This window comes from Adelges cooleyi, unplaced genomic scaffold, assembly GCF_023614345.1.
Source record: "Adelges cooleyi isolate 19-005CV unplaced genomic scaffold, UGA_ACOO_1.1 ACOO_flye_CR_arks_rails_tigmint_CR_PRNA_247, whole genome shotgun sequence".
In the NCBI taxonomy this organism is placed as follows: Eukaryota; Metazoa; Arthropoda; class Insecta; order Hemiptera; family Adelgidae; genus Adelges; species Adelges cooleyi.
Window position 1 is genome coordinate 7,592,152 of NW_026095912.1, and position 27,203 is coordinate 7,619,354.

The following is a 27,203-nucleotide window of genomic DNA, read 5'->3' on the forward strand; positions in this document are numbered from 1 at the left end:
ATGTACCAATTTATTTGAATCTACGTTACAGACAAAAAAAAGCTAACAAAAAAATCACCCAAACCTACTGAAGACCATCGAAAGTTGTGAAAAAAAGTCGTGAAAGCCTCTCGCGGCCGCCGCCAACGCGTGCCACTCACCCCGTGCCAAACGGCGGACCAATGGCAGCGTGCCGGATTTACGAGGGGGGCGCGACCAACCGTGCCAGGCCCTCCTACCGCGTGGCCGCCGTGCGCGTCCGCCACTGCCCACCGTGTCAGTGTTCGCACGGCACCCAATACAGGCGCTGGCCATAATCTCCAAAACCGCTGTTGAAGTTACCGCGCGTTCTCGGCTTTACTCAAAAATCGTTTTTTTTTTAACCATTTTTATTGTACTTATATTATAAGAAGCCCGCAAGCCAGAGCCGTCTGCGTTTTTGTCGAAAGTGTCATTTTTTTGTTCCGTTTTAAGAACATGACTCTGGTGTCCGTTTGAGTTTGGACCCGCCATGTCTTCGTACCTGTCACCCAGTGACATGAACGGCAGCGTCAGCCTGTCTCCCAGCAGCTGCATGGAAGTGCTCAGCGAGAGTTCCGCGTCCAGTGTTGGTGGCAGTGGAACAGTGACAGTTTCCGACTTTTTGCAAGCGAAGCGCAACCTGCCGTTCTCGTCCGAACAAATATCGTGCATGTGCGAAGCCCTTCAGCAGTCCGGCGACGTGGACAGGCTAGCCAGGTTCCTCTGGTACCTGCCGCCCAGCGAGTCTCTGCGCGACCAAGAGGCCGTTCTCCGGGCTAGAGCACTTGTAGCCTTCCACAGGTAAATTTCTTAGACATTGTTTTTTCTAAAACTTTAATCATTTACTTTTATATCCATTACTTAAATGTTAAAAACTATATTGTATTTCTAATGAAACCAGTTGATACCGATAAAGCCACTGTAAGTTATTCAACCCGTGCTTACATCCAAGCGTGAATAAATTGGCATAAGGTTAGGTCTAGAAGCCCTATTTTTCCGGTGATGTATTTTCAAGGGTGAACTCCGCATGTTCACTATATGTAGATTAACACCCATAGCGGGAAGATTAAACATACATAAAGAAAATTAATATGAGGAAATAAATGTTTGTCAGTCTCTTTTTGATAAAACATTATAGCCACTGACCTCCCGTTAGGTTAGGTTTAATTTGCTAACAACGTTTCATTTAAAAATAATTCAAGTCAAACAGAACATACATTTGCCCTACCTTTCAGATGCGTCCATATATTATGTAATAACCATACCTAATGATAGATAGTAGTGGCAATGGGTTTTACATGTCAGTCATTGGAGTAATACAAGAATTTAATTTGTATACCACATACACGGAAAAAAATACATAGTTGGTTTGGTCCAACTAAAATTATGTTAATATAGGGACACAATAAATTTCTAGTTGGAATAACTAAATAAATAGTTGGCCTAACTAAATTTTTAGTTGAAGCAACTATACATTTAGTTCAGCCAACTAAACATTTAGCTATTCCCACTAGAAATGTATTGTGTCCCTATATTAACCATAATTTTAGTTGGACCAGCTATGTATTTTTTTCCGTGTAGAACTCAATGTTTAGTTTATATTATTTTTATTTTCCTCGAGCATAAACTATAAACATTACACCTAATTTAATTTAGTGTATTTCACTGAAAAACATAATATGACTTATGAGTTATGCCAAACAGAATGTTAATAAAAAAGGGGTTTCACCCCTTGATCATGTTAATAAGTAACCGGTGACTTAGGGTTTTATTAATTTAGTGTGTCTACTTATCAATTACCAGTTAAATTACAAGTTAAAGGTTAATACGTTACGTTAATATAAAATATATTCGATTTTTTAAACCAAATGTTTTAAGAGTTAACCGAATGAGCAAAATTCATTCATAAAACGACTCATAAAAATGTTAAGAATTAATAGATTTAGCGAAACGATTAGTTTGACCTGGAAAAATGCAAAGGTTCCTCTATTGTTGTTTCCAATACTCTTGGGAGAACAAATTTAGTTTTATGCTCTACAAATTTCTCTATTTTACTTTAATTGCTGTAACTTATGTCCTAGTGTTCATTAAACAAAATTTGTTTAATTTGTATTAAAATATTCATAGTGCACGTTTACCTCAGCTGTAAAAACCGATTGAGGTTCTAGTACAAGCGACCTGGAACAGTAATTTCTTCGGTGATTATTTAATATCTATTAAAGTATATTATAATTATTATTATTAAAATAAATTATACTATTATATATTAAAATTATCAATATACTTTTTATTGACTGGAATAATTTAATAATCAAATAACACATAAACACCCCATCGATTCTTAATTCATATTCTAGTTAACTATATGAACTTAATCTACATTCGAACTTTGTCGTTGTCAAATCTTACCACTTAACTCTGTCCACGAGGGACGAGGGCAGCGCGCGTGGATTAAGTTACTATCCGTCCAATCTAGAATCTTGTCCAAGCACTGATCAAATTAATATACACAATACATATAACCAACAGTAATTATTTATCTATTGACATAACAGTTTTGTTGCTTAACTCAGTAGTAGATAGATCTATAGAAATATCTAGATCTTTTCGAAAAACATTTACAATTAGAGCGTCGGGTCAAAATAATAAGAAAGCACATTATATGAAAACAAGAGAATAAAATGATTAATTGAACTTAAGACAAAATCTTTTTCTCAAAAAATTAACTAAAATTTGGAATTACTTATAGTTTCGACGCGAGTTTTGAAATGAATCTAATACAATAATTGCACATTTTTAAAAGCTTCAAAAATAAAAAATGTATAACGACCAAAAATAATGTAAATGCACATCGCACGTGGTGCACACCTGTTAATATAGAAGATGGCTTTCTTCATTATTAAAGTTATCTGTTAAATACATAAAAAAAATAGAATCATGCAAAACTATGAAAAAAGAAAGAAAACAGCAAGCGCATAGTGATTTATAATTGGTTAGTATTATTTTTTTTTCAATCAACGGAAATGCCCGGTTAAGCCAAATAGTCCTGCAAACGTTATAGCAGTATATATTTATTTACCTAACGGACGTAGCGGAATTTTTTTTCTTCAAATATTATTTCTCACGTTTGTTTGTATTTTTTTTTAATTTTATGCTGAGGTAAACGGTTTTTTTGGCGGTCAACCAAGTTGTTAGGCCATCACCTTATTATTGCACGTAGGTCTTTATTCAGTGACGATAATAATGTTATAATATTGAACGTAGTTATACATAAAACGAAACAATAATTACACAATATTAGGTATGGTCGAATTATATTTTTACAAAAGCAATTTTAATTTTAACTAATCAAATGATATCGACTGATCATTTTGAATAATGACAGTTATCGCTTATTCAATTATGCTGACCTCGGTTCTTCCACTATATTAAGATATAATATTTTGTTGGAAATATTATAGAATAAAACATGTGCTAATTTTCACAGCCATTTAAGTTTTTCGAAGGACACGCATAATTTAAAATTATTTAATAAACATTTATTATTCCATTTGTATAATACGATTGTAGCGACTAACGGTTATACAAGATGGATACGGAGGAAGATACATAATATAAAGATTCTATGTATGCACACCAGACAAAAGGGATTATGTAAAAAATAACATGGCAAATCGGTACTTATGACGCCATTGGACGACTGCGCGGTACACGACAAAAAAACCTGGAACAGGATAACGATTTTCATATTAAAATATATAAATAAATACAACTATACAAAACAACCCCTCCGAACAAGATTTTTTTTTGTTTACAAAAGAACGGAATTCCAGAGAGGGAAATAAAACGGCTAACAGATAAAGAAATATATATAGGAACATAATATAAAACCTAACTGTACAAAATATAATTTTAAATCAGCCTCGTTCGTGTACAGTGTGATTCATTAACGATAAAACGCTCGTTTTATTTTTTAATAATGGCAATTTTTTTGTTTTTTTTTTTAAATATTTTGCCTTTGTTATTACTTATTTTACAGTATTATAAAATTAATAAAGATATCTATACCTCTTGTGGTATTTTTAGAGCTCTATCAACTATTGCAACTTTAATGGTAACGTATGCGTTTAATTCGTTTTTTAGACTAAGAATAATTTGCAACTCTACCGCTATCCACTTCTCGTTCTTAACTTTAATACTAGTTATCGACCGGTCAACATTTTCAGCAAATTATTCTTAAATTAAAAATACCTTTTGGGTTTTAAAAGTGGATAAAGCTTTGAAAAAAAAATGAAAAGTTAAACATTTGAATAACGTTTATTATTATAAAATAACATAAATAAAAAAGTGTTTCCAAAACGGAAATCTTCAAAATTTAATTTTTTAAAAGAGAAAATGAGCGTATTATCCTTAATTAATTGTTTCGTATATGCTGATACAAATTGCATTGGTGCTCATCAACATCATTCGAATAGTTGGCAAATTAAGAAACAATCATTAACAGTCTAGATTTCCCATCTTTTACTATTTTACGGTATCTAGTATTATAATGATAGTATGTAGGTATGTCACTAAGTAGCGTGGACGTATCGTTTTCGGTTTTGTTAATGAATAATAATTTAGATAAACACTCAGTCATGGTCAAAACGACGGTTAGGTGGTGTTATGTTTTGGCTTGAAATATGATCCACATTAGTGATCGGTATACGCTCAGCGCGGATGAGGTTAAAAACCTCCAAAAGCAAATTATTGTCTTTAGGCCTTGGCTGCGGATCGTGTAAATTAATCATAATACACGGATACACATAGGTACATACGTCAACTAGGTAGCACGATAAACAACAATAATTCATTTTTTCACTGTATTATGTTATATTGAACTGTTTAATTTATTTTTTGTTTACACAAACAAATGAACTGTATTTTCGACGGTTTAATTGATAGAGTATTGCTGATCCGTGTGTGAATTCCATTCTTTATATAAATGACGGTGGGCGTTCATTGAGAAGGCGTATAAATTACTCTTGAAACTGGTTAAGTCATTATGACTTATATATAAGTTCGTCAAAAGGAAGCATTGTACAAATGTCCTTCTAATTTGTGTTAAAAGCCTGTACTATACCTTACTAAGACTGAATTCGAACTCCAACCCCCTAAGTAACGTTATAAGTAAAAGATGATAAAACTTCTTAATTAGGACGCTCTCGATTTAAGTACATTCACCCCGTGTGTTGGGGTTTATTAAACCCCAGTGGCGCAAATAAGTTTATTGAAAACCACGTGACAAGAGATTTATAAATATTTCCAGGCAACACACACTAACAAAGGGTTAAGCAGGAGCCGCCGGAAAACTATTAAAAACATTTAAAACTTAGGTTGCTTTTTAAAAATTGAGCTTTAGTAGCTCGAGTAGATCAATCATCAATTTTTCATTTTTTATAAAGAATTAGAGTATTTATAGAAAAAAATAAAATAAAAACGCTACGAAACAGAGAAAGTTCTCTTCTATATATTGTGACCATGTTGTAATTATGCTGTGAATCTATCCTCACAAATTTGTCTCTAGCAAATCAGTTTTGATGGGGAAAAAATCGTAATTTATGCTATAGATCCTAAATGACTCTGATAGTCAGACAAAAAAAAATAACAACCATTAAAGAACCATCATTACTGTATTCATAAGTATACATTATATATAGTCAATGCTCTAAATTAAGATTTTGCAAAACGGGTGGTACGGCCTAATCATTTAAGAACTCATTGCAACTTTAACGTAAAAAAAGAATTCTATTATTATAAGAATTGTTTCGAGTATAATATATATTAAATTCTAATGGACTTGAATGTTGTTTGCAGGAGCGCTTTTCGCGAGCTTTACGCGATTTTAGAGAGCCAAAGCTTTGATCCCAGACACCATGTGCAGCTTCAGCAGTTGTGGTTCAAGGCGCATTACTTGGAAGCCGAGAAGATCCGTGGCCGGTCGTTGGGCGCTGTTGACAAGTATCGGTTGCGCAAGAAGTATCCGCTGCCCAAGACCATATGGGACGGCGAGGAGACCGTGTACTGTTTCAAGGAAAAGTCGAGAAACGCGCTCAAAGACTGTTACCTAAAGAACAGGTATCCGACTCCCGACGAGAAACGGGACTTGGCCAGGCGGACGGGCCTTACCCTCACGCAGGTCAGCAATTGGTTCAAAAACCGCCGGCAGCGAGATCGGACGCCGCAACAACACAGGTCAGTAAGAATTAAAACGTATAACTTAAGCAGAGTCTGCGCTTGTATTTCAAAAAAAGATTCTTGTGGGTAAATCCTATAACGAGACGTGAGAATAAAAAGTTATGCAGGGTTTGAGATAAACGAATTGAGGAAGACAAGATATAAGGAAGGTTTCGGTATGGATAGGTCGCGTGAATGATTATAAAATCCTAGTTTCAAAAAGTCCTATCCTCTCGTAGGTTTTTTACAACCAAACGATAATCCGTTTACGAAACTTCAAGTCCAATTGCGTTGAAGAAAAAAGAAAGGTTGTTGGAAGTAATTTGCAACGTTATTGCGCCGAAAGCGAAACATAATATTATTGTAATATATGTGTGTTGTTCAATTACTTTTTGACCGCGTTTCCATTTATGTGGGTTGGCACAAATAATAAAACAGTCGACAAAATAAAAGTCAATAGTACGTTGATAATAATATACAACAATAACAATAATTTGTACTCGATGAATTTTTTTTACCATATATTATTTGATAAACATCCAAAACGGCCATCAGTGGTCGGGCGAAGAGAGGGGTGACCTTGATATGGAAATGCACATGTACTGTGCACTATCCATTGCGATGCATTCGATCCCATGGTCGAGGCCTATGCTATGGGCTGGTGCAATTTTCACAATATTTAGCTACACGCATATACAATGTAATAGGAAATCTGAACTGTTATAATAATTTACAACACAGGCTCGGTGTGCTTGAACCCGATACCACTGTGCACTTGCCGACGGATGAGAGTAAAATAAAAATATTTTTTGTTTTCACAAACGGTCATGATATCCGTAAACAATACGGAATCGATTTTGTACGTTTGCTGGAAACGATTTTTATTATTATTATTATTATTTGTTTCTTTTTGTGCATATTGCAAAGTGCATTGGGCGGTCATGTTGTTTTCTCTGCGTCCCAACCAATAATAGAAAATAACTCGCGTCACTGCGGCTAAGTCCGAGCAACAACAATAAACGGGAATTAGAAAAAAACAATAGAAATTATTGTTCTATACTGATCAGCTTTAATTATTTCAATATCCGAAACCGGATCACCCAATCGAGGTCAACGTTGCTTAAAATAATATACCCTAATTTTGGTAAACACAAAAGCCAATCTTATTAGAAAAAGAAAAATATAGCCGCTTTGCCGTGATGTGGATAACAATAGCAATGTTTTCGCACGTGGATGCGACTTTGGCACTAATCATTGTACTATATTTATTATTATTATCATTATATAATACAATGTACACATTTTATGTTCTAGTACTAGTATTTAGCTGTTATGATAACAATACCACCTGACACAATTGAATTATACTTTACGAGAAGCCCTGACGTTGTTTCTAAAAATGTTATAGAGAGTCTTTGTCTATACAATTGTAGAAGGCGATAGAGTCTTTATCTATATGGTGTACCTCTTAAGGAAATCCTAGTCAGGAAAAATGTAAGGTGATTGAGCCTTTTTAAAGTATCCTTGAGCAATTTGTGGTTCCTGCATAACAATTATTTGGGACATCATTAGAATTCGAGTCTTTGTAATTTACATAATGACTTTGATTTTGGTTTTAGTTCACTTTTAAAACTAAAAAATTGTATTTTTAATTCTTAAAATTGTATAAACACTGTATTCACCATATTATACACTTACCCCTTATTCGGTGGGAGTAAGTAAATGGTTTGTGATTTCTATTCATTGTCTCCACTTTAAAATGTTGTTTTATGTTTTAACATCAAACTTATTAACCCTGTAATAATTCACAAGTGTAAGAATTTATTTGTTTTGCTATTCATTGCAAATTCTTCTGATAAATCAACTCCAACTGAAACAGACATTTTCTCCATCATGCCGTCGCTGTGTGGGTGGTCTTTTAGAAGCCTCATAATAATTAATATCCAACACAGTTTATGTTTGCAGTTATTTTACTTATTCGTCGACTCTTTCCGACTTTAAGATCTAGGTCTCGAACTTTATTTCCACACATAAAGTCTCTGACAATGCAGCAGACGTAATTGTATCATCCTCGCCGTCTTATAGACATTCATTTCTGGGTTTCCTCTAAATCGTATTCCTACCGCGTGTAGCCTTACTACTACTTCCAACTTTATACCATGTTCTAAATATCTCTTATATTATTCTTTCTAAACCATATAGACAATAGTAGCAAATGTGGGTAATGTTACTTGCAATTTATGTATTTACTAATTATAGTTGTTAAGCAATCGACTCTCTTTTTTTTTTTTGGATTGGCCACTGCGCTATAGACGTTTCGGCGCCGTCAACGTCATACTTATAAACATACACAGCGTGTGTCCCATACTACATTATAGTGATGGCATCTACAAGTTACAATAATATGTCCTAGTGTTGTATTGCATTAATGCGCATGCGCACACATTTGTAACCGGAAACGACAAAACAACCATTAAAAATAAAAAAAACCAAAAACTAAAAAAAAAAGTAGCAAAACAAGGTGCGAAAAATTCTTAGTTTATGACGACATTTCGCAAACCGGAAGCGAACATTATATTGTTTTGGGAGTAATTAACAAAAACCAAAAAAAAAAATGGTTATAATAATAATACTCATTTGGTAGTCGCGATGTAATCCAAAAAAAAAAAAGCACTTAGGTAAATAATCAAACGTAGCGTTTTTTCACCTCCGACATTTGTATTATTATTTTTATTAAGTTGTGCATTATGTTATAACACATTATGTTGTGCATTATGTTAAGGCCAGCCTTGTAGTATTTGTAGTTCAATAACACTGTGGTTCGGGTTTGATAAATATTTGTATTGAAAATATTTATTTTTGAGAAATGCACTAATTTGTTACAAAAATTTGCAACTGGCTGTAAAGAGTATAGTCAAAGAACTACTTCAACATTATCTAAGCTATTCCGAAAAACATAATATTATATAAAATGTATTTTTCAACATTATATTACTCATCGCTTTAACGTAAACGTTAACGTTAATGCTTAAGCATTGGAAATCTCATATAGTAAATAAATGACTACAATGAAACGAATCTCTCGGTAAATCCAATTAAAATATTCCTTATTCAACTAGGTACCTCTGTTTTAAAACATTATTTGAATTTTATATACTTATTTTATTAGAAAATATGATATTTGATTCGATGCAATTTCGATGAAGTATATTGTTATGTTTCCCAATGTAGCAAAAAACAAAACGTTTTGTTTTTTAATCTGGAAAATGGGTGATCAGATAATTAAGGACTATAAGGCGGGCCACTCATGACTAGGATCTTGACTGGGGATTTGTATTTTTTTTAAGTTCACACACTAACACCGCTCTCAAGTCTATTCGTTGAAACAAGTTATAGTTTATGGGATACGTTGGAATGCAAACGTTACGGTTATTAAATGGAAACGGCCTCGGTGCGACGATAGATCACTTTTGGTTGCGTTTTCACGGAAGAACCCTAACGCGCGACAGACGGTCAAAATTTGCTTCGGTAGTTTTCCAAAAAAAAAAATGTATACATAGGTATAATATATGTATATAATTTTATAGCTTCTACCATATTTTTTAACGTCCTTCTCCGTAAATCTAACATTTATTCTACAAAATTAAAATGTCTTGGGTCGTTATGATGTCTTGAACCTAACAAGAGTCCTGCACGACTATAATGGTATTAATGTTATAAGTACTAATTATTGTCATCAGTAACAAGACCCTTATGTTGCTATTATTATTGAAAGCGGATTTCTTTTGTGACATTCTTCAAACAATTGCAATTTGCAATATAATTAAACGCTACAGACGCGCTCAAAACGAAGCTTTATCCGCCTATTTTATATTATTATATAGTACACCTGCACTGGCCTAATCAGCGACACGCCCATTCCATCGGCTGACGTCCGTTGCTAATGTTATTATTATTAAAGGACAAACAAACAAACGCACACGTTAGGTGGAACTTTTCAATTATCACAATCAGGCCGGTTAATCCGGAGGGGCGTGTCAACTGTAGCATTCGAGGGGGTGAACTCCACGTTCTCGACATGGTTCCTCTATGACGATAGACCAAAACCTCGAGTATCTTGGGTTTAAAAGGTAGTCAAATGATATATTTATTAATCACATTTGGCGAATGATCATCAAAGTTTTTAATTTTCCATAACAGCGTATGGGTAGAGATTTACTGTTAATAATGAAAGCGGTAGATAAATCTAAATTACCTAAGGTTTCTAACCACTGTCCAAAATCATCAAGTCCCAAAACATTATGGTGAAAAAAAATATGCCAGTTTTATCGCTGATAATTTTTTAAAGCCAAGACCCAATTATCATAAGAATCGAGTCTTATTGTATACATTGTTGACATTCGGAGTTTAATAAATTTATTAAAAATAACGATTTAATAATCTAAAATAATTATGCATCCGACTATACTTTGAAGTATTAATCAACTTTACAACTGGGAGATTCGTGTTAGTCACGAATGGAGTCGCATCGGATAAAAAAAAGGGCGAGAAAATGTAGCTTTAGTAAATGTTTTAAATTAGTTTTTAGAGTGATGGGGAAGTGCATTACACGGATACAAAATATACTACGAATACGATGGAACTATATTAAAATAAATTGGGGTTGTAATGATAGTAATAATGTCATAAAGGCCTATAGACCAGTGTGTGTTAAATCTGGTAACGGCGCGATTGAGGTCTTTAAAAGGACCTGCTCCGACCCGCGTTAGGGTTGACCAGTGAACGGGGGTAGGAGGGGATGGGAGAAGGTTATGCAGTATATAGGAAAGGGGGGTAATTTGTCACGGACTCCGAAATACAAGAATGTGTGATTAGCGAACACGTGTTTCAAAAATTATATGGCGAGGGACCGTTTTTTTTTCCTTTCTTTTTCTAATACCTCCTTATCCTCATCTCGCTCACACTGTCGTTGAGTCTTTTATATTATGCTACCGTTTGCTACTGTATAGTATGTATACTACCGGTAGACATATGTGTGTGTGTGTGCGTTGACCGCCGTCCACTCTCAAGGTCCATACGAACCGATTTATAGACTGTCCAGTGTAAATATATCTTACTATTATTATTATTATGCGCGAGTGTTTAATGGCGAACACGTTCTCATTCTCTCTTTTTCTCGTTGTTATTTATTTTTATTTTCCTTACAATACCGATTGTGTTGTTGCTGCCACCGGTCAAAGACGGTGACCCGGTATACGGTATAATATTATGCATTATTATACGTTTCCCGTACCACTCAAATCGGCTGTACTTTTGAAATTGTTCACAAACAAAACAACGTTTAAATAAAGGCTCTAAAACCAAATACCCCGGCATAGCCGTCTTTACTTTAGGTCACTATAGAACACGATGGTTAAGCAAAAGTACATCAATTCGCTGAACGTCCAATAGCTGATACGTCAAGGCAGGGTCGTATGGGATAGGTAAAGAAAAGAGAATACCTTGCCTATACTAACATTATTACTTTACTTAGGTACATTCGAAAAATCAAATCAAATGGAGCTAACGAAAATAAAGTTTTTTTTTTGTAAATAATTAACAAATGTTGTCTTTTTATCATCGTGTTGCATTCATAAAATTAAAAGAATTTTGAATTTAAAAAATTGCAATTACAATCACACCCTAATCGGGTTTAATTACCACTTCTTGGCCGTTTTCCAATTTCTGAACAATATTCTTTCATTTTTTTTTCTTCTAAATATCTAACTAGTACATCCATGCATGTTTGGTTGTATTATATTTTATCATCGCAGCCATTTGCTACCAATTAAACACAATAATAATATGAATAATGTACTATATTATTTAACATACACATCCCACCAGCGACAGACGTTTTTGATTTTATTTTTTTCCATCCCGCTGGGGTGACTTGCGATAATATTAATGAGGACACGTACATGTAGAGGATTTTCGACAGAAATCTGTTTCCAAAATGCCCGTTTCCAAGTAGTCCCGTGCCTTAAGGTTAGGTTGATCGTGACCGCGTTTTCTTGCAACACGTGTGCGCGCACCCGCGTTGCTGTACAAAAGTGTTTGGGGTTAAAAGAGCCGACCGTCGCGGTGTTCCCGGTTATACTTACATGTATTTTCAAATGATTAAACGCCTCCGTCAGTGGGTCGTTTTCATGGCAAGACGGAGCTGATTTCCAACGGCAACAAGTGGCGACGATTAGGCTATGAGAAAAAAGCGTATTATTCCAATAACATTTTATATCTTTACATGGAGTCATCGGAAATATTTGACTTGGTACAGGCGTATTGCCGATAGACCATACACAATAGTATTTTTCTGTTCCGAGGAATAAAAAAATAGTAGATATAATGTTTATGGGATAGAAAAAATAAGACTCTTTGTTGATTATGCTTTAACCGCGCGGAGGATCAAAAAAACATATATTTCGATAGCCTTGGTTTTAAAAAGTAAACGGTTTTTTTTTTTACTTCATTCACAGCAACTTATTCATAAGTTATTAGCCGACCACGCGGTGTACAGTTCATTTTACTCGGTTGTTTTCTAAATATTTTTTTTTTACAAAACAACAACAAAAAACCAACGGAGACCGTCTGTCTGTCGCAGTTTAGTCAATAAGTCTCATGGTCGGCAAACGTATACATAATAGAGCACCGATAATGAAACAGTAACATTATATTAGGTGTTTTATCATAATATGCCCTTTCAAAAGGGTGAGTTTTAATTATTGTTATAAACAAATGCTTTGAATCGATTGCAATAAACAACTGTAAAAATTTGAGTACAAGGTACAAGCGTAGTGAGTATTTTAAGTTAATAATAAGTCAAGTTAATTATAATCGTACAAATTGAAAAGCCGTCAAATATAATTTGCACACCATGTAATATTTTCAACAAAAAAATAATGTTCGGTTGTACAAATGTTAGTTATTCAAACATAAGCGACCAACCATTTCTTTCATAAAATGTTCTATATATTTTTTAATTTTCTCAACCCCGTCGTTAGTATTAATAGTGATAATATTGTATTATAAGTAATATATAAAAAACATTTACATATTATAATATACATTATAAACCGTCATATGAGCAGCTCTAAGAATGTGGACGGCAAACAACCCCCCCCCCCTTCATCCACTCGCCTTGTTAGCCGGTAGTCGGTTTTGGAAGGACGTCGTGTCGCATTAAGGGACACACACACTCACATATAAAATATACATAACGACGTCTGTTTAGGTTTAGACTTATATATATATATATAATACCATATAACAGAGTGTGTTTGTAATTTAAAGGATATAATACACATATACGTATACGTGGACCCAGCGTTAAATCAAAATTCGGCCGGTTTTCGGGCACACATAAATGTCATATTATGTACAGCCTAAAACCGTATTAAATAGATATAATAATATATGAACCGATGCCGTTTGATTTTGAAAAAAAAATTATTTTCCCTCTCGGTTTTACGGTCGTCCGGGGACCCTCTTCTGTGTTTTTTCTCGGCACGTCCGACACAGTAAAGTATTAATTTTTCTCAAAAACTATTCGGTTTTAAGATTTTACTTTAAGTGCAACACAGTCACACCGTCGCCACTACTGTGCAGATTACATCTAGAATATTGTGCAAGTTCAGTTGATTGCAAACCGAGCGTTTGATATGATTTATTTTGCATTGGCCATCGCTCGAGTTCTTTTCAACTAATTTGTTTTTTTATGTCAACGTGACTCGGTTTATGAATTGTGAAAATCTTATATTAACTGTACAGTGCCTAATTAAAAGTGGTATATTTTTTACAATAAGTACACATAATTAATACTATTTTTATAAGAACATAACTGTGACCACAGCTACCTGTTATTTTTGATAATGATAACAATTATACCTATGGATAAGTTGCATGATATTTTTGTATTTTATAATAAAAACAAAAAACAATAACATGTTTGATCTGCGATCGCAGAAATTACTTTATGTACAAATAGCTAATAGTTACCAATCAAAAACGATAAGTACAATCGTAATACCTACATTTGGTCAGTTTGAAGCGAAATTAATAATTAACGTAGTATTTACAAAGCTACTTTTTTTCACTAAAATACTTGCAATTTTGAATACGTCAATTAATTTCAAAAATTATTTTTTTCCAGCTCATTGTCGATGTTATGAATGTTATGTTCCAATTTTTTACTTAAACAAATATTTTTTAAGATGCTGCTTTATATTAGGTACTACTACTTTACACCATTATAGGTCAACAATCTTTTGTGGTTTAAACTCGTTGTCTACCGACCAAAAACAATGTAACTGATTTACAGGTATATCACATGACCTACCACACCAACACACACATTTGTAATTCCATTTGCAACGTGTTTATCATCTGGCTTGTATTATACCTACATATAAATATTTTTTTTTTTTGAAAGAACAACCCAAAACTGCTAGGAGGCCAATTCTTTTTTTTTGCGTCTACATTATTTTTTATCCGTCACATGCAATTACTATAGCGAGATCAGAGGAGATAAGATAGGACGCATAACGGGTATACAACGCTTTACCATACGCCAATGTCAACAAAAAAATGATTTGTTTAAAAAAAATTGCGTTTTAATGATATTCCTTATGGGAATAGTAGGAAAACGCGTTTTGTGATAACACTGAAAAAACTACAGTGCATAATTACTGATAATAGCTTGACACATTGCATTATCCGTCTCGTTCAGATTAAGCGGTAATAGTAATCTTATTTTTTATTATGAAACCATTATTTATGTCTAATATTAGGGAATTAATTTAAAACGTTATTCTCGATGGTTGAAACAATAATTATTACAAAAAAAAGTGTACCTTTTTTACTAGATAAAGACCGTGTCATTATTTGTTGTAATTAATGAGAACCAATATTTTGTTAAAGTTTTTCGCACAGACGCTTCGTTTACAAAACTAACACTATACAACTAATAATATTTGTTATAGTCTTCATATTAGTTTTCTGTTTTTCATTTACAAACGATTACGAACATTTATTCTACATCTTTGATCTTTGATCTTGAATGAATCTTTTATCTCTCCTCGATAACGACTTATCGCTCTAAGGAAGATGTTGTCCAGCTTAGAACCGCGACTGGTGACAAAATAAACCTTGAATGCACATTCAAATATCTAGGCCTTAATATTTCTGTAACATATTATTATGCTTGTCTATGTCCTTTTATGTCATACCTACAAATATAGCGTACGGTACAAAATAACGTTAAGTAATTTGGACCAGTCAAAACAATTTTAGTTGTACGAACACAAGAAGTTTTTACATAATTTTTTTAACTCGTTTAAAATACCGTTTGTTGGTAGTCACGAAGTAAATTGCACGAAACACAAAAACAATTATTGTTTGATTACAAACTGTGTATCATAATCGTGTGTCATTGTCATCGTCGCAGGCCATTTTCATGTGTGCAACGAAAATAATCCAAGTCAATAAATAACAATCAATTCATTATACCCAAGTTTTCTGTTACCCTCTCGTGGTATATATAGTAATGTACATGAACAGTATTGTACACGAATATAACCTCAGTTCTCTTTTCACACAAGTCTAGTTTTTTTTAATCACCCCGACAATTGAAAAAAAAATAGCATCTCTGCTTTGCATCAAAGCTAAAATGTTTTTATTGCCTATGTTTTACAGTTTATGAAAATAAAAATATAAAATTTGTTTTTAATAGTACTTTTTTGTTTAATGGATGTTTATAAAAATGGTCTCGGACATAAACCGTAAAAACAAGTGCAATTTTTATGACGATTTTTGTTTTTTTTTTACATAATTGCATAACTAATTAAAGGAAATACGTGGTGTTTTCCTATTTTTTTTTTAATGATAACAATAAGTAGGTTTTGAGTACCTATACTTTAGAGTAAATGGTGAAAATTGTATAATTATATTTCTGTAGTATAATATTGTGAGTTCTTTAAAGATATATCTATTTATATGTATACTTTTTTTTGCTGAGTCGTGTAAAAGCTTTATTAAACTCAAGTGGGGTTTTGTTTTTTTTTTTTTTTTGCAGTGATTTGCTGAGCGTGGGCAGTTCAGACAGTCGTCACTACGAGATGACCGAAGTGCACCACGGCGTGAAGCCGGCCATGGCCTGTTATCAGAGCGCGGCGCTGGCGGCCACCGGCAAGATGGGCCCGTCGGCCACCTCTCTCAAGACCGAAGCCACCACGCCCGGTTACCCGTCGGACGCCGACATGGTCGCCGGTTACCCGTCGTCGGCCGACTACCAAAACCACCACCTCCAACACCACCACTCCCATCATTACAACAACAACAACAATGACAGTAGCAGTAACAACACTCACCTCAGTCATCTTTATCACCATCACCACCATCAGATGCTGCAGCCAATACCGCAGACGACGGCTGCGTCTCATTCGTAATAATCTATTACCAACAATGCACATGTTTTGTAATGTTAATACTCAGGTTCATATTTGCCCTTAATGGCCGTATAATTTCAAAAAACAAAAACATAGATAACATTTTAAAAAAGTAATACTTATAGTCAATAGGTTATTGGTTACAGCTATTATTTTGTAGATAAATTAGACGAACCACAAAAATACCAGAATACATAAGATATACCGTACACTTACATACTGGGGTGATTTGTATGAGAGTAAAATGTCTTAAAACTCCCAAGTTTTCACTCTATGGTCAGAAATACAATTCAATATCATAAATTCTAATATATTTTTGAACAAATTTAAAATAGGGACGATATTAATAGACTTTCAAAAATATAGATATTAGCTACAGAAATAACAATAAAAAAATCTGTAAGATAAAAGCAAATATATTTATAAACAGTACTCGAATTGGAAGGGGGGCGTGGGCCCCGACTGAGTACCCTAAATATTTTTTCAGAAATCGTAGCGTACCCCTACTAATTTTTATAAAATAAATTTGTACAAAAATGCAGGGTATGCTCTTTTTTAATCGTAGTCGTTCCCCCTATTCTTATTTATTTTCAACTCGAGTACTGTTTATTAATTATATATAATATAATACATCAAGGCTACTAAAAAAAAACTTCTTGATTCGCCTAACGATATTATTTATTAAAATGTTCATCATTATTTTATCTCTATCAATTTTAAAATAATTACAAATAACTTATAACATTAAATTGTTATTAAAGTCACGCCAGTTTACAGTATTCACATTTCACAGTATTTAATTCTCAAAAGTGAAAAGGTAGCTCCAAAGACTTTTAAAACGAGTTTACAATATAATTTTATAAAAACAAAGTTGTTTAGTTCTTTTCAATGGGATACGCTACCTAAAATATCATTGATCGCATGTATAGCTAATTCATAATTTATTAATTTGTATGTAGTTACATACTATTGATACTTTACATCAGAACAATGCTAAATGCTGTTTTTTTTTGTATCTAAGGCAATCACCAAGTGACCACGTATGAACCAAGTAATAAAAATAATGCTTTACGTTGATTGTATATAATATGAACATTTTTCTTTCCCCTCTGTTTTTTACAATTATCTCGATTTGAATTAAGCATGTATTTTAGTAAATGTTTCTCCATAAGATTTTGTATTGTACCTACAGTATAACAGTAGGAATTAGTAATAATATTATTTTGTTACCTAAAAAACATCAAATCTCTTACACTGTATATTATATCGTTATTAGGAACTTATCAAAATGGTAATTACGCAACTCATTTTTAAAGTTGCATTTCTTTTACAAACCTAGAATGAAAACAAATCATTATGAATATGAATTAATTCTTAAAAATAAATCACATCCCCGTATCTTTTATACGCATTAGCACTAGTTTTACAATACCAAAACAAACCAACATTTTTCGATTATCTTAAATGTATGTCATTTTTACCCCATTCAAATTGTTTAAAAAATAATAGTTATTATGGTTTTATACAAAACATTGATAGGCAATATTAGCAGAAATCTATCTATATTATAATTAATAATATATATTATACATCCGCGGAGTGTGCAATAGATTTTTCAAATCGTTTAAATAATTTGTAAATATAAATATATGTAAATCTATTAAATATAACTCAATATTATAGTTTATGATACATGTATCATAGAAAATTGTATGTAAGAAGAAAAACTTTCCTCGTTATGTGTGTAGTAAAATTCAATAGCAAATAAAATATTACTATCAATTAATATAATAGATTTATTAAAAAGGAACACGTCCACATGTTTTTTTTTTTTTTAAATAAAACATTTTTTTCTTTTGACTTTGGTGAACAGCTAAAGAAGCTTACTTCGATTTCTAAAAGTACTCTAAATTTAGTTTGTACAGATTCTTTACAAAATACAAAGACAGTTTACAATTGGTGTTACAAGTAGTATTTTATTTATTTAAGTTTAGTTTGGTAATATTATAAATGTGATATAAATTATTTAGTTATTTTAAATAACACAATTAATTGTACTTAATTAATAAAACATCAGTTTTCTAATGTATTGGTAATATTTTTAAATTACAAGCAAGTATAATAGTATATAAATTAAAAATGCACAAATAAATTACAGTAGATAACCTAGACATGACTAGATTTTAATTAATTAATTTAGTTGGTTAAATAAAATGTTAAGAACAATGTAAACATTAAAAACTATGTAAATTAACTTGACTAGATTTCTGGTATACAGCAGTTTCCATGTTAGGTATAATTATATGGTAAATATTTTTAAAAAATTCCTAAATTGACTGATATCAGTTGACAACAATCATTTAAAATTCAAAATTAATCAAAAACATAAATAGAAGTACAGCTGTATAGAAATCAATGCTATCTTAGATAACTTAATTTCATTCTTACTCATCTCTTTAACAAGTTTAGTTTCTTTCAGCTACTTGCTGATAGTAAAACATAATAATAGTGTTTCTATAAATAATACTTACTGGAATGCATTAGCTATACAAAAACAAATATAAATAAAACATTTGCGACTTAGTAACTATAAGTTAATACTAACAAAAAATCATCGGTAAAGTGATATTATAAACATTACTCAAGAAAAGAAATTGAAAAATAAGTAAGTAATAAAACTATAGTGTTTAGTATAAACAAAGATGATTTAATCAAATTGTTTGGTTAGTTCTTCGCAGAAAAATTATAATTGGGCAACACGTGAAAAACTTCAACTAAAAAAAAAATATATATGGTAAAGATTATAAAGAAAATATTATATAAAGGACTATTCAGTAAAATGTAAAATATTATTTGAAAACTTTTGCATCATATGATTTTTATCATCAATGTCTTCATCGAAGTTGTCAACAGGAAAATGAACTTCGTTGAATGATTCCAAGTCATAGTCAAATCTAACATAATTTAACATTCATTATTTACATTTTCTATTACAACTCGTAAACTCAAATGAGACTTACCGATCATCTAAGTATCTACTTTCTGGCCGGCTTTGTGTTTTAGTCGACATGATTTCAATATTATCATCTTTGTCAAACAAAAAATCTAATTTAAAAAAAATGAATAAAACTATTATTTAGCTACATAGTTTAAAAAAAAAGTTTATTATTTGGCATTTACCATCTTCGGGCATTAATACTGATTGGTGAGCAAATCCGTAAACATTAATTTCATTGTTAGGTTCATATTTTGGTTTAAATGTAGGCATTTCACATTCCCCCTTCATCATATTGAGCCAATACGCATTAAACCAACAAAATTTTGCTCCTCTTATTTTTTTAGTCCAAGTCTCATCGAATTCCTTTAATTTTATTAAATAATTTCTTAAAATAAAAAATATAATATAAATATTAACACATGGAATGTTTACCTTTATTATATCAAGACAATAGTTACTCATTTTACGAACACGTACGTTGGAGTCGTGCATTAAATCAATTATGTAAATTGGGCAGTCTGAAAAATATATTAATTTTTTTTTTTGTTGAGGAGCGTGTTTAATATTTGTTTTATAACTTAAATTATTACCTGTATTTTGTATGATATAATCTCCAGTAATAGGATGACACATTAATTCATATAAAAGATACATAATTTGTATGGCTAGTTCACTATCCCCTTTCCGAGCTAAATTTTATAAAATTGTTATTAATATTATGTTATTTAAATTAACAATAGAGAAAACATAATAGATTAAAGTGGTTTACACAATCAGTTTAACTAAATTAACTGCACAGTTGTTAAGATACCTTAACTTAAATCGTTGAAGAAACTCCTGAAAAAAAAAAAATTGTGTGTTGCTGTTTGTGCACAAACAGCACAAAAAATGTTGTGTCTTACTAATTGTGTAAACCCACCCATACGTCTAATGAAATAATATCTTTATACTCAATAATAAAGGATCAAATTAATAATTTGGCAAAAATAAAATTATTACTTTTTAGTAAATTTACAACTTGTTGTATCGTTCCGTGTTCATAAAGTAACTCTCCGCAATTCTCATCCTTCGATACGGTTCCTAAGAGCTTTATAACTTCTATTAGAAGCCTTGCATCAGTTTCGTTTGACATACACGCTAGAAGTTCCAATACATACTTAAGGTTAACTAACTTAAAATTAAAAAAAAAAAACTAATAACCATACTACCATTGTTCACATATTGTACCATCCATGAAATTAAATTATGAGACTCTAAAAGTTCTTTAAAATCTACTTCTGGCACGTTAACATTAGCAATGATACCAACACACTCGATGATACATTGTATGTCCCTGATTGTTGTTATTAAATGAGCAAAGTGACCAATGAGTTCCTACAATTACAAAAAAAAGAAAATCATATATTTACTACTTATAAATGTATACACCAATATTAAGTTATTAAATGTACAGTTATATCGAACAAGCCTATGACGACATAAATGATTCGCATCTGTAAAAGTTATACTTACAACAAACTGAGGTTTCAAGCTTTCATGACTTGACATATTATGAAGGATTTTGAGGAACATTAAATCCTTTGTATCAACAGCCGCTTGTACAAAAGGCTTTAGTCCACGATTCGCAATTAAAAGTTGACAGTTGCGTTCATTTAGTGTTATATTTATGCAAAGAGCTGACACAATAATATTATAGTCGTTCACTTCCAATAGCAAATCTGCAATCTACAATTATAACAATTAATTAAAATATAATTTATATACTAACATTGAACAATTGATAAACCTTTGATAAACAGTTTGTGTGAGAAAATAAAGCTCGTGATCGATCATCCATACTACAATGATAACACAATCTGCACACCAACTCGCTATTTTCTTCCGCACCTAAAAATTGGTCAAATGTATTATTAACAAAGTATACAAAACACAGAATTATGAATATTAAAATACTGTATTATTTTAGTATAATATTAATATATTTAATAATAAAAATAATTATTTTTTAATTGAAGAAATACTTACCTATTAAGTCGGTTATCTTAGGTAATAAACCCACTTTTAAAATGTTATCACAAAGTGTCATGTCAAATGACAAATTATACAAACATTTGATTGTATAACTCTCTAAAATAGGGTTTTTCATCATAAGCAATTTAGGTAATTTTTCAATTATTGAATATTTTTTCTGAAAATAATATACAACATAATAAAACTAAATTAATAAAATATTTTTAAACAACTCGGATAAAACATTGTTTACTAAATTTCAAGTTCTCAATATTTAACTTACCATTTTATCTATATGTTCCTTATAAACTGATAGTTGGATCAATAACTTGATGCTTACCAACAGTAAATCGGTACTAGTTCTGTCTAATAATTGACATAATAGTTTAATAATCCCTTTACGAACGACTTTTTCTTCTATTGATTTATCAACCGACAAATTGTAAATTAACTCTACAGCTCCTAAATAAAGATTTAAGATTAAAATCGAAATTTGTTGCAAGAAAAAAACATAATTACAAAATACAATCAAAAGTAAATAATAACAGTAACTTTGTTGTATGTCACCTGGTAATTACCAGGAAAAATAATGAACCCTCCGGAAATGTTATCTTTAGTTATTATAATTGCAATATTAATAAAATTAATTTAAAAATAAAAAATGTGTGAAAATTAAGTTTTACTATATGTATAATACAAATTGTTGTAACCTATAATACTGGCAATAACTCACAACCTTTCAAAGCTTGGTCTTGATTTTTTCCCAACTTAAACAAATTCCTTCGTAGTTGATGTACCGCTAATTCCTCAGGACTTCTTGTTATTGTACCTTGTTTTATAACAACACTTGTATCTAAACTTCTAGGTATTTTATTGTCTGGAATTAAATTGAACAGCAGTTAGTGAATAATGTAGTTTAAAAATTGAATATATTAATGCCCTTATAAAAAAAAACTAACACGCTTAAATTTCATTATGAAGATTACAAATTTTGATTATTTACCAACAAAAACTAACATTTTACAGTACAACCAAGTGTTTAAAAACAAGTGTTAATTTTCGTTTGAAAAAAACAAACATGTTCGTCAAAACTTGAAATGGTCTAGTTTTTTATCAGAAAAGAGTAGCTTGTTAGTTCCCGTAAGAGACATTGGTATAGTATACTGTAAATAGGTATTTAATAATCTCTTTACGAGTACGACTAATTTTATACTTAAGTAGTTAGTAAAAATATACCTTTGGCATTTTGTTTGACGTTTTCAAGAGATGCTGAATGTCTACGATTGTCAGTATTAGTACTTGAACTAACAGGTATTTGACTGCGAGCAATTTTTGATGTAGTAGGAGCACTTCTGGGAACAGGTAATTTTGAGGGAGTTGGTAATTTTGATATTTTAGATTCGCGAGGAGGAGAGTTTACTATTTGACTTTTAAGTTTGTCATATCGATTGAGTTCATATTCTAACACTTCTATACAAAGTAAACAAACCTGTAATGAAATGAAATTTTAAGCGTTATAAATTATAAATAATGTTTTTTACATATACTTTTAAATATGTATAACATAGAATACAGTCATGTGTGTTTGTTCCTCCCTTTCCCTTTCTGAAATAACCAAAACTTGTGTGATGTCTAGGCGGTCAAAGTTATTTTAAAATTACTTGGTTTTGAAAACCAAGTCCGTTGTTTTATCCATACCAACAAACACACATCTGATAAGCTTTGTGCATAATATTTTAATATAAATATGTTAAATTAGTGTATTTTACCTTATGATCAATTAAAATCTTGTGAAATATTTGATAGGCAGAAAAACAAAGAAAAATATTTATTATATTTGAACTGAGATCAAAACTTTTTCGATATTCTTCCCGTAGAACTCTTGCTAAAGCGCTCATTGCAGGTTCTAAAAACAAAAAATAATTATTGGTAATAATATTATATTATGTGAAATTTTAATACTTCGATAAACATATGTTTAAAAATATTAACATTAGCATTGTTTAGAACATTTTTTTTACCTGAAAGAGATAATTCTTCAAGATTGTCTTTTTCACTAGTTACTTTCAAAATTAGGCCGGAACCTCGAACTTTTTGTGGTATATCGTCATACAGCATTTCAATATAGTCGTCGATTTTCGCTAAGCTTGCTTTATCATCAGGTAACAAGCCACATATGCGATATGTGCTTGATGAATTATTCTCTAACCCCAACTGACTTTTGTCTTCTTTAATTTTATTATCTGTCATACAAAATCAGTTGAATAATAATTCAATACATGAAATGATTAGATTATAAAATATTACTGGTAATAGCGGCAGTTGTACGAGTTTGAAGATAGTAAATCAGGTGTTCCACATCATAAAGTTTAGACTCATGTATTAGATTACATTTATGAATAACTTCTTTTGCTAAAGCTCTACAATCTGTATTACTGTTTAAACTTTTCAAATGTATTACTTTCTGACATTCCTGTTACAAACAAATATACACAAATTTTGTAAGTAAATTTAATTAGATACCTAAATGCACTTTAAAATTATAAATAAAACTAAAATCAGATATTTATAAAACCCACACATCTATTCATTTTTGTGCTACACAATATTTTTTTTAATTTATATATTATTTAGAGCAATATATATAAAAATTAATATAAAATGAGAATCGTTGTCACGGGTTGGCTCTGGAACCACTTTTCCGATCGTCATGAGCATAGAGCATACCGAGGATCTGGTTTTAAGATTAGTTTGAAGTCCTAAAGTCATGTTAAAAAAATTACAAAACTAAAGCTAGATGGGATTCAAATTTGGGCATATATTTATTAACCCGGGAGGCAATCAAGAGTCACCAGGTAACCAAAAAATATTTTCATTTTGTTGTTTATTGACGACTTAAAATTATTAGGAAAGACTGATCAAACCCTAATACTAAAAATACATCTTAACACTCAATTTTGCCTTTACAATTTTTTTTATTGATATTTATTTCTACTCTTTACTATGTCTATAGATTTGCATCAGAGTACATTTTAAAGTGATAAAATCACATTCAGTTATAATAAATCCTGATATCCTGTGACCTCCCAATCCTGATTTATTCGTCCCCCACTATTTTGTTTTCTTAATAATTGTAATCTTTAAAGAAATGGTTTTATTTAAGGTCATGCAGTTAAAAATAAAAATTGTATAATAAAGGATTAAAAATAACAATAATTTTATGATGATCATTTAATAAATGTATTAAATTGTAAGTTTTATGAATTTGTTTAATCTTTAGATAAACCTCCATCTATATTATAACTTTATGAATTAAGTATTCTTTTATCCCTTGAAGCTCAATTGTTTTATCTTTACCTTATGATCTCCTATTACTGGTTCACCATTTTCACCCAAGACGAAAGCATCCAACTCGTAATTTACTACAATCGCTGTTTCAGTTGGATGGGCGTCTACAGCTCCAGATCTTACCCTCCTGTTATAGAACAAATATAATTTTAATATAAAAAAATATATTTTAATATACCAGCAGAAGAAGATAAGAACTAATTGGAAAACAAAATAGATTGTACTTTGTACAGTTGACTTACCGTTTGATATAGTGAGTTCCTTCCGCAAGCATTTTGACAAATGATATTTTTTATCGTGTTGCTTTATAAAGAATAATGATACTCTTTTTCCATATATAGACAAATTTAGTATTGGTCAAATGGGATTTGGTATTTGCTATCATATCAGGTATTCATTAGGTAATATTTGGTCTATAGTTTTTATCTATAACTATAATCAATAATAATAAAAGAATACTTATTATAACAAAAAACTATTACTGTTTTTAAACAAAACACTATTTGACAGTCTACAAAATAAAAAAGACAAAATAAAGTTATAAGGTGATGTTTAAAATATTAAAATTAACTTTTACCACAATGTTCTCTTTATAATTTGACTAGAATAATTGTTATCATCGTTGTAAAAATAATCGGCACATTTTGACAAAACAAACATTTAAAAATTGTAAAATACACCAAAACAAAAACTCGTATTACATAATTTTATTCAATTAACACAATGAAAACAGTAAATTATTATAAGTGAAAATGAATATTATTTTGAATAAATAATGTTGTATTGAATTATGATAGCAGATGGCCGTGATCCAAATAAATGAAAAATATTGATATTGATAAGAAAAAATGACTGATAAGAAGAAAATGTGATAGAGGTCGCTATAGATTACTCTAGCAATACACAATATACCCATCATTTACTGTAGTATATAAGTTTATGGTAATCACTAAGCAATAAGGTTTTTGTGGTTTTTTGAGTAATTAGTAATTACTAATTACAATTTTCCGTAGGTACTGTATAAATATAAGTAGAATTTAAGCGCAATAATAAGTTATTGCTTTTGGGCTATTAGGCTCATTATTAGCTTAGGAAATTGAAATTTAGTACGTATGTCTATGAGCATACAATAATATTATCTTGAAGACCATTTTACAATTATTACGACATACTATAGTTATTACCACGCCAAATGTGATGATGCGTTTCGTCATTACATTTTAACACGACGTAGAAAAAAAATATTGGTTTTAATTTCTTAAAGTTGCATATAGTCTATAGATATTATATAATAATATAATATAAGTTCTATGATTAGTTATTATCATAAGTAAATATTTGTTCTGCATGTGTGTGAAATGAAAAAAATGTATGATTGACAAATTGTAACTTACAAGTTTAATGTTGCGAAAAAAATGATACCTACTTAATGCAAAGCCAGATTTGCAATTATGACATTTTCTACTATTTACTACTGTTATTACAAATTTCCCGTAGAAACCGCCCTCAAACCGGACGTTGCTGCTATACTTAATAATTTTCGTTATCAATTAAGTTCATGGCAATAATATGAAGAAACATGTTTAACGAAACAAACAATAGAAGTATACTTAATGCAATAATTATTTAACGATAGTTGTTAAAATAGACGGTGGTATTAACACGTGCAAATAACGAACATTGAAGGAAAATAAGAACCTTCCCTGACAGATCTGAATTAATTTCTGTGGAGCCTGTGGTATTTGACGAATATAGCAACGACAGTGGCATCGAACAAAAGCAATGCGACAGATACAATGCATTTCACAGACAAAGGGACGGCTGTATTGAACATTCTGCCGCCTCCGTTGAGAACGACGTCGATAAGGCTGCTCAGATCCCAGGAGAACAACGAACAGTAGGCCACAGTGGCGCCGGCAGCGGTCAGCGTCGCCCACGTTACTACAGTGGCCACCTGTGTTTTGGCCTGGCCCACGGCGAACTTGATGATGCGCAGCGGTCCACGGCGTGTGGGCAACTTTAACATCCTAAGCGCCGACATGGCAGCTAAGGTGGCAGCTGTGACCACGGCGATGGAATGCGCTCGGCAAGGCACTTCGAAGTCGTCGTACAGCGGTTGTTTCGAGGCGCCTGGCTCGAACGATTGTGTT

General features: G+C 31.5%; 2 protein-coding genes across 2 annotated transcripts; one reads left to right on the forward strand and one right to left on the reverse strand.

The window, feature by feature from the left end:
* The first annotated feature begins 274 nt into the window (after positions 1 to 274).
* LOC126836580 (homeobox protein SIX1-like) lies at positions 275 to 18,133 on the forward strand. The gene is made up of 3 exons (XM_050570121.1): positions 275 to 801; positions 5,857 to 6,234; positions 16,325 to 18,133. The coding sequence occupies exons 1-3, from the start codon at positions 491 to 493 to the stop codon at positions 16,695 to 16,697; spliced, it is 1,062 nt and encodes a 353-aa protein (XP_050426078.1). The 5' UTR covers positions 275 to 490; the 3' UTR covers positions 16,698 to 18,133.
* A 638-nt stretch (positions 18,134 to 18,771) lies between these two features.
* On the reverse strand, positions 18,772 to 25,814 carry LOC126836411 (kinesin-associated protein 3). The gene is made up of 19 exons (XM_050569769.1): positions 25,631 to 25,814; positions 25,296 to 25,485; positions 25,063 to 25,180; positions 24,013 to 24,178; positions 23,727 to 23,948; positions 23,475 to 23,611; positions 22,942 to 23,194; positions 22,442 to 22,582; positions 21,989 to 22,167; positions 21,721 to 21,883; positions 21,482 to 21,582; positions 21,208 to 21,420; positions 20,904 to 21,069; positions 20,695 to 20,832; positions 20,286 to 20,384; positions 20,128 to 20,213; positions 19,878 to 20,058; positions 19,718 to 19,802; positions 18,772 to 19,651 (listed from the first exon to the last, which is right to left on the reverse strand). The coding sequence occupies exons 2-19, from the start codon at positions 25,325 to 25,327 to the stop codon at positions 19,525 to 19,527; spliced, it is 2,607 nt and encodes an 868-aa protein (XP_050425726.1). The 5' UTR covers positions 25,328 to 25,485; positions 25,631 to 25,814; the 3' UTR covers positions 18,772 to 19,524.
* Positions 25,815 to 27,203: the final 1,389 nt, after the last annotated feature.

Bases quoted from the DNA above. Each gene is read 5' to 3' on its own strand.
- LOC126836580 (XM_050570121.1), top strand. From the start codon at position 491: ATGTCTTCGTACCTGTCACCCAGTGACATGAACGGCAGCGTCAGCCTG. The intron at 802-5,856 runs GTAAATTTCTTA...TGTTGTTTGCAG, and splicing joins GCACTTGTAGCCTTCCACAG to GAGCGCTTTTCGCGAGCTTT. The intron at 6,235-16,324 runs GTCAGTAAGAAT...TTTTTTTTGCAG, and splicing joins CGGACGCCGCAACAACACAG to TGATTTGCTGAGCGTGGGCA.
- LOC126836411 (XM_050569769.1), bottom strand. From the start codon at position 25,327: ATGCTTGCGGAAGGAACTCACTATATCAAACG. The intron at 25,181-25,295 runs GTAAGTCAACTG...GTTCTATAACAG, and splicing joins GGAACTCACTATATCAAACG to GAGGGTAAGATCTGGAGCTG. The intron at 21,884-21,988 runs GTAAGTTAAATA...TATTATTTTCAG, and splicing joins AGGAACATATAGATAAAATG to AAAAAATATTCAATAATTGA.